The sequence below is a fragment of the Hibiscus syriacus genome, unplaced genomic scaffold (genome assembly GCF_006381635.1).
Source record: "Hibiscus syriacus cultivar Baekdansim isolate YM2019G1 unplaced genomic scaffold, ASM638163v2 tig00111835_pilon, whole genome shotgun sequence".
Taxonomy (NCBI): Eukaryota; Viridiplantae; Streptophyta; class Magnoliopsida; order Malvales; family Malvaceae; genus Hibiscus; species Hibiscus syriacus.
In genome coordinates, this window is record NW_024063193.1 from 1,166,329 (window position 1) to 1,173,879 (window position 7,551).

General features: G+C 30.9%; 2 protein-coding genes across 2 annotated transcripts; both read right to left on the minus strand.

The window, feature by feature from the left end:
• Window positions 1-1,375: 1,375 nt before the first annotated feature.
• Window positions 1,376-2,452, minus strand: LOC120171709 (GDSL esterase/lipase At5g08460-like). Its single transcript, XM_039179372.1, has 4 exons — window positions 2,134-2,452; window positions 1,967-2,062; window positions 1,655-1,713; window positions 1,376-1,531 (listed from the first exon to the last, which is right to left on the minus strand). The coding sequence occupies exons 1-4, from the start codon at window positions 2,450-2,452 to the stop codon at window positions 1,376-1,378; spliced, it is 630 nt and encodes a 209-aa protein (XP_039035303.1).
• Window positions 2,453-4,056: 1,604 nt separating this feature from the next.
• LOC120171689 (NAC domain-containing protein 104-like) lies at window positions 4,057-5,322 on the minus strand. The gene is made up of 3 exons (XM_039179359.1): window positions 5,113-5,322; window positions 4,749-5,035; window positions 4,057-4,201 (listed from the first exon to the last, which is right to left on the minus strand). The coding sequence occupies exons 1-3, from the start codon at window positions 5,276-5,278 to the stop codon at window positions 4,067-4,069; spliced, it is 588 nt and encodes a 195-aa protein (XP_039035290.1). The 5' UTR covers window positions 5,279-5,322; the 3' UTR covers window positions 4,057-4,066.
• Window positions 5,323-7,551: the final 2,229 nt, after the last annotated feature.

Sequence of the window (7,551 nt, forward strand, 5' to 3'; positions counted from 1 at the left end):
TACTTACATTTGATCAGTTAGAATTTATCTACAAAGTTAAAAATGTTAGAGGAAATAAATAAATAAATAAATTCTAAATAAACCAAAAGAAAGAAAATTTTAAAAATGTAATAAAAAATATAAAGAAAAGCATAATAATAAAATAATAATAAAAATGTTTAAAAAATATATATAAAAGAGGTAAATAATAATAAACATATACATATAAAAAAAGACAGAAAAACATATATACGAATATTGGAAATAAAAATAAAGAAAAACGTAAAATAAATAAATAAAGAAGGGATCGATTTGAAAGAAACTGAAATTGGGGGATAAAATCAGAAGGGAATCAAGATTAAATTCGAAATAAGGGAGGCTTCGGCCTTTGGCTTGTATTTTTGTGATGATTTTTATTTGTTGTTGATGGTGGTTTACTGTTTTTGTTTCGATGGTGGCTTGGTTCGATTTGTTGGCCGATTTTGGATGTTTGTGATTTATGTGGCTCGATGATATTGGTTGTGTTGATGGTTTTCGTGTATTCGGTGTTTCTCCGTTGATGGTTCCCCCTTGTGGGTTCTGTTCGATGATGTATTTATACAGCACCGTCGGGGACTGTTTCGGATGATATGGGGTTGTGAACGTTGCTACTAAATTCCCGGGATGGTTCAGTCTCGGGATCCCCGGTCGACGTCCGGCCATTTCGCGTGACCCTTGATCTCCTGACTTTGCGGCGCTGTTAACTGAGACAATGGAACGTTAGGGTTTTGCAAACCCTGGGCTGGTTCAGGCCCACTTAGCCAATACTGGACCCTGGACTTAGACAGATTAGACCCCGAACAGACCTAAAACCAAAAAAAAAGTAATAATAATAGATAAATAATAATAATAAATATAAAAAAAGTATTTTTTAAAAAAAACTATATAATATAAATTTTTAAAAATGTTTTTTAAAAAACTATATATTATATATAAATTTTTAAAAATATTTTTTTAAAACTATATAATTTCAAAAATGTTTTAAAAATTATATATTACATATAAGTTTTCAAAAATGTTTTCAAAAACTATATATTATATAAGTTTTCAAAAATGTTTTCAAAAACTATATATTATATAAGTTTTCAAAATGATTTTAAAACTATATATTATATATATATTTTTAAAATATTTTAAAAACTATATATCATATAGTTTTCAAAGGTATTTTAAAAACTATATATTATATACATTTTTAATATATGTATTTTCAAAAACCGTTTGCAAACTATATAATATATATAGATATATAGATATATATGTATAAAAGAAAATAAAATATGGACGAAAATGAGTGTCTACACTGATGTTGTTGATCTTGGGGCAATGGCAGTGGTGTTGATTGAGGATGTGCAACTTATGTTGAAGCAAAGCCATTGAATAAAGCTGCTCTTTCATTCATATCTTCCAAAACTGAAGTCTTGTTCGCTTTTTGGTGAAGATTGACAGGTTGACAGCGGAATGGAAAAGCATTGTTCACAACAAATTTCCTTGCTCCTAGTTCATATATTGCCTGCAAGCATGCATGAGAATCAAACATCTATTTTCAGAACTATATCGAGAAAATATTAAGAGAGTGATTTACCTCTAATCGACTGTACAACTCGTTCGATAAGAGCCGAGTGTATTTTTTTACGGTAGAGAACTGTTCGGGTAACTTTCCAAATTGCCAATACAAGACAAGGTCATTCCCCCCTACATGGATGAATAACAATGACTTAGACATGTAGGAATCAAAGCTTTCAAGGCCATCGAATTGACCCTTCAAGTTCGTAACTGTGTGATTGAACAATTGTATATGTTCATCCAAGCTCAAAACATGTCCCTGATGAAGCATTCGAATGAAAATGTCAATTAAACATGGATGGAAAAGGTAAATCTTGGTGCCAAGTGAAACATATAACTTACAAATATTGGTGTTAGAGACGAAGGCAATGCAATATCCCACCAGAAGAGGAACCATAATTTAAACCAGTAGTGATATTCCTCTGGGATTCAGATAATCCCATAACAGGAGGAGGAAACGGCAAGCCAACAACTTGAGCTGCAAGTATACATAAATTAGATTCAAAAACAAGCATAGGAACACAAGATAGATAGATAGCCGGTTGGTACCGATGAAATCGACGAAGGTTCTTCCGTTTGTGGGACGTCCAGTCGCGACGCCTCCGAAATCGATTCCGTAAGGCGCGTAGTTAGCTTTGGATGCTGTGTCTAGATAGTTATTGTTACCGGCATCAACAATTGAATCACCGACGACATAAAGAGCTGGTAGATTGATTGAACAATAGTCTAAACCCAGATATCTGCAGATTTCAGCTTGTGGGATGTTAAATGGAGGTACTGGTAACGGTGGTAGAGGCTTGGAATCAGTATAAATTAAACCCAGGGGAAGGAGAAACAGTGCAAGAAAACAAAGAGAAGCATAATTCATTGTATCTTTGAAGCAAAGGAGATGATACTTGTAATTAAGGGTGCTGTGTTGTGTTTCTCTATGCATAACTCACGTTCTCTATATACACGTTCTTAGAGATATAACATCATAACATTTGGTGAAGGGTAAAATGCATTCCAGATCACTCTTAATTATGTATTCGGTAATAAATCAGTCACTCTTTTTTTAAATACTGTAATTTAGTCGCTTAGTAAAATATTATTACAAACAAGTCACTGATGGTTAAATATTAGACAAATATATACATGACTTGATATAATAATAGTTTTAGTCCCAACACTTATGTATTGTATTAATTTCGTCCTAATTGAAACTAATTTAATAGACTTAACACTTCATATTTTAAAATTCTATCAATTTAGTCTGTGTTCTTCTTTTAGAAATGTTGTATTACTTTTTTAGATTCATAATAGTTTAAAAATAACTTGATGTTTTATGGCAAATTGCAGTTATTCAAATTGTTGCTTTAATCCGATGGATTCATTTGGTTTGATAATGCTAAAAAAGGATTAAATTGATGAAAATTTTAAATATGAATGGTTAAATTTATTAAATTGTTTTGAATCGTGCCCACATTGATAGAAATATATAAGTTTTGAAAGTAAAAATATTATTATACAAAGTCACATTAGACATTTGTTTGAATTTTAACGGTTAGTGACGTATTTATAATAATATTTTAATTAAATATGTAATTTATATTTATTTTTTAAAAACAACTCATTTGTTTGAATTTTGAAAATGCTAAATGAATAAAATAAAAATATTTATAATTTAATTTTATATGTTTAATAACTTTATATGTATAAATATCCCTTAATATATTTTTAAAAACATTAATTTTTGTAAGTCGTGTGGCCGAGGGAGTGATTGCATCATATGTGACGTAACGCTTCTCTAAGCAGCCACCAACGGTAGCGGTGTGACACAGAGACCAACTATCATATACAATCATGATGCACAAAACCTAACAAATTTGAGGATGCAAAGTTTTTTTCGTATTCGATAACTATATTATATTTAAATTTAAATAAAATTATTTTTAAACAAATAATATTTTTAATCGATAAATTTTAAATTTTGATCTCGTTAAATTCTTTTTATCATTCAATTCAATTATCAAAACCATATACTATCACAGACATAAATACGGAGGAGAGGGGTACAGGTAAAATGCTTGCTATAATAATGTTCCATTTTCCCCTGCAAAAGACAGATTCAAGTCATGATTCTAAATTTTGGATAAAAAAAAGTTCATTGTATTATATGTTTTTAAATTATGATTCTTGTTTTAAACTGATTTTGTATATTTTAATTTTGTTCTTCAACTTTTGAACATTTCAGATGTATTTTCAAACTATGACATCCGTTCTAAATTGATCTATAAACTTTTAAATGATTTAAGGGATGTCATTGAAACGGTGTAGTTTGAGAATAGATTTGGTATGTTTAAAAGTTGAAGGATCGACTTAGAATGAAGATCATAATTTAAAAATAAAAGTAAAATATTAAAAAGTTTAGAAGAAAAATCATAATCCGAGAATATATGATACAATTAGCTTGTAAAGATGATGAGGAAAGCATTTGGCTAAATTAGCTTGGCAAGCTTATATCATCCAGGTCATCCAATGATAGGAACACTTCATCCAAGCCTGATAGTTCTGTTCCATCTTCTTCTTCACTACAATTTCTTTCGTATACTCTACAAACAACCCATTTTCTGTAATCCTATCAAATCAAAAAAAAATGTCAATAAATGAAAAAATATAAAAGATATAATGGAATTAAGGTCTAATTGTACATCCAGTCCTTGCACTCTTCAAACTTTGAAATTCAATCTCATATTTGTATGATTTAAGAATTAAAATTCAACTGATATCGTTATTAACAATATTTAAATATTTATTATTAATTATAGGGATAAAACACCATTTAATCCTTAAACTGAGTCACTTTTCTTAAGCTAGTCCCTGTTTGTTTCTTGTCTACATTAGGCCTTAGAATTTGGATTCTTGATCATTTTGATGGTGTGTTGTTTTAAAGAGTGGCACGTGATATAATATTAAAGTGGTATATCATCAAAAACTAATAAAAATAAAAAATAAATTTAAGATTAAAAATTGCGTTGTCCCTTAAGTAAACTTTAATTTTTAAATCAAATCTTTTAAGAAAGAGATAAAGACAGGATTAAATTTCAAAAGTTTGGAGGATAGGGGAGTAAGGGCAGAATTAGACCAACATTTACCATACGGATTAATGAGTATAGGATACTAACGATTTTGGACTGTCCTCCTCTACGTTTGGACGATCTACTGCTGCCGGAATCGGAATCGGAATCGGAGAGACGATATTCTTGCATTATCCAATTCGTTTTGATACCGGCCGGACCCGATTCTCCGATGTAGAAAACGAAATATTTCTTCATGCCAACTTTGTTGCTGCTATTACTATTCACCACCGGCTCATCGATTCCCATGGGCTTCCAGTACCCGTTGCCGGTGCTCCTGTTCTTCGTCCTCCTGCTGTAGAAATACCACTGCTTTCCCTCTCCCAAAGCTTTACCTATACATTCAAAAAACACTTACAGCAAAAGAAAAAAGAAAGAAACTAAAGTAGAATGATTAGATGATGGAACATACCATCGAGTTCCCATGGATCGTAGGGAACGAGGTCGAGATCGGGGATGACGTCGGGGTGGCATGGCAACAGGGCGGCCTTGCGTTGAAGGAAATGGACGACGAGGTCTTCGTCGGTGGGATAGAATCGGAACCCTGGAGGCAGATTAACATTGCGGCTTTCTCCCATGTCTTTCTCTTGAGCTACGAAGAACAAGAATAGTGAAGGAGAAGGATTCGGAGTGGGTGATATTTATAGTATGAGAGGTGGATAAAAACACACACATACACACAATATATATATATATATATATATATATATATACTTGTGGAGGAGTAATGGAAAAGAAAAAACAAATGGAAGAGAGGGAAGAAAGAAAGTGACATAAAAAGGAAGGTGGGATTTGATGATGATTTATCGCTGTGCCGTGTGCTTTCAAATCTCAATCTCCAAGCTTTCTCTCCCCATGGCGGCGGCTAACGGTAACGCTCTGCTCTGCTTTGTATACTTACAACTAACGATATCTGCTGCGCTTGCTATCGGGAGAGATTTTTATTGGATATGTTTAGGTTTGTCTGCTGCTGCGTTTGAATTATAAACTTGTGGGTGCTACCTTATGGCTTGTATCTAACAACTTGAAAACAAAGATATTTAATACCCAAGCTAATAGCTTGATTGACCAAAGGACATAATACTTTGACGAATTGAAATGTTTTGAAGTTCAAAGACGCTAAACAACAGTTTTGATAAAATTAACCCGGTTTTAAATTCAAAAGAATGATGAACTGGAATGGGTGATCATCATACTTCATGCTTATATCAAGCATCTTCTATGATACATACATGAAAATGGGTTTTGTCCGGCACCATAAATAAAAACATTAAATGGACCCACTGCTTGGTTTAGGAGTGTGCCTATGTACCAACAATAATAATTAGCATAATTAATATCATCCAAATAAATTACTCCTTTCGCATGCTTTTTTTTTTTGTTCTATTATGTTTTGTTTCCTATGCTTCTCTCCCGCAACCCAAGAAAATATCAATCAATTGTCTGAGAAAGATCTAAAAACAAACAAAGGGTAAACTTTTCCAAATGCCATTGAATTTTATTGATTGTATAAATGAACTTTAAATTGATTAGGTTGTACCACATAATTCTCATTTTAACTTGTCTCCTCAACTCATTAAGCATACGATGACATCATCTTTTTCTTTCTCGTTAGCTTTAGTTTATATATCGATTTTGTTGTTAAATCTTAAAACGATTTAATTTAATAAATTGTTCCCCACATTCAATCATCGTTCATAGTAAGACTATTGTCAAAACTTTATCATTTCATTCCTCTTTCTCCTTCTCATATTACTTTAACTTATATACTATTAATAGGATGATTAATCTCGAGCCAGACAAGATCTGTGTCCTGACACATTATATGACATGATACATGTTTATTTTTTTATTTTTTATTTTTTTTAGATAAATTGCGTGTTTTAGAGATCTCATTCTCACATGTTATTCAATTTAGTTATTCTTGTATGATTAATTGTATGTTTTCATTCTTTTAAAAAGAATTGCATGTTATCATTATTTAATTACTTAAATTTGTAATATAGTTTATAACATAATTATTTACTTGGTTATTTGATTATTCTTTATTATTAACTATTAGTGAGATTGCTCCCAACCCTTTCTTTGCAGTCATTCATTTCATTTATTTTTATAAAATGTTATATATTTTTTTAAATGCACTAATATTTGAAAGCAATAGGGTAATCTAACTTTCATCACACATAATCGATTTTTGAATTCTAATTTTCATATGCTTTAGAAATATGCCTTTAAATTGTCTTTTTCAAATAGAATCTTTAAACACCTTTTAAAATAATTAAATTTAAGAGTGTTCGGTCGTACTCGGTTCAAAAGGATCAATGGCGATATTATCTTATTAAAACATGCTTTTTAATATAAATATTTAAGAGTATTCGGTCGTACTCGGTTAAAATCACTATGTTAGTGCCAAGCTACCATATCATCCGATCATTAATTGATTAACATATTAATGCTATAATTAAAATCAAAATTAAAGTCTAATGATAAAATCGATACGGACCATGAAATTTAATGATATCAACAGCAGTTTACCCATAAATAAATAAAAACCCTAAATGTAAACCGCAATCAACCAGTTCCTTCGAATGGGAGTGAGTTCAAGTGATATTCTATGGGCTGACAAAAAGGAAATATATGTTATATAGTCCCCACATTATTTTTCTTTAACCAATTATTAAATCTTAAAAAATAAAAGAAATGAGCAGAGGAATGTGTTACTTTGCTTATATATTACTTTTCCCAATTCCATGTGAAGACATTAAAGTAGAAGATTGTGACGAAATCGAACATTCATTTTCTTAAAAAAGATTGTGACTAAGAGTTGACCTAAAGGTTTGCCTTTTAATTA

Excerpts from the sequence above, each read along its gene's own strand:
- LOC120171689 (XM_039179359.1), bottom strand. The coding sequence starts at position 5,278 with ATGGGAGAAAGCCGCAATGTTAATCTGCCTCCAGGGTTCCGATTCTAT. Across the intron at positions 5,036-5,112 it reads CGATCCATGGGAACTCGATG|GTAAAGCTTTGGGAGAGGGA; the intron begins GTATGTTCCATC and ends TTGAATGTATAG. Across the intron at positions 4,202-4,748 it reads GAGGAGGACAGTCCAAAATC|GATTACAGAAAATGGGTTGT; the intron begins GTTAGTATCCTA and ends TTGATTTGATAG.
- LOC120171709 (XM_039179372.1), bottom strand. The coding sequence starts at position 2,452 with ATGAATTATGCTTCTCTTTGTTTTCTTGCACTGTTTCTCCTTCCCCTG. Across the intron at positions 1,714-1,966 it reads AAATTATGGTTCCTCTTCTG|GGGGGAATGACCTTGTCTTG; the intron begins GTGGGATATTGC and ends TCATCCATGTAG. Across the intron at positions 1,532-1,654 it reads TACCCGAACAGTTCTCTACC|GCAATATATGAACTAGGAGC; the intron begins GTAAAAAAATAC and ends GCATGCTTGCAG.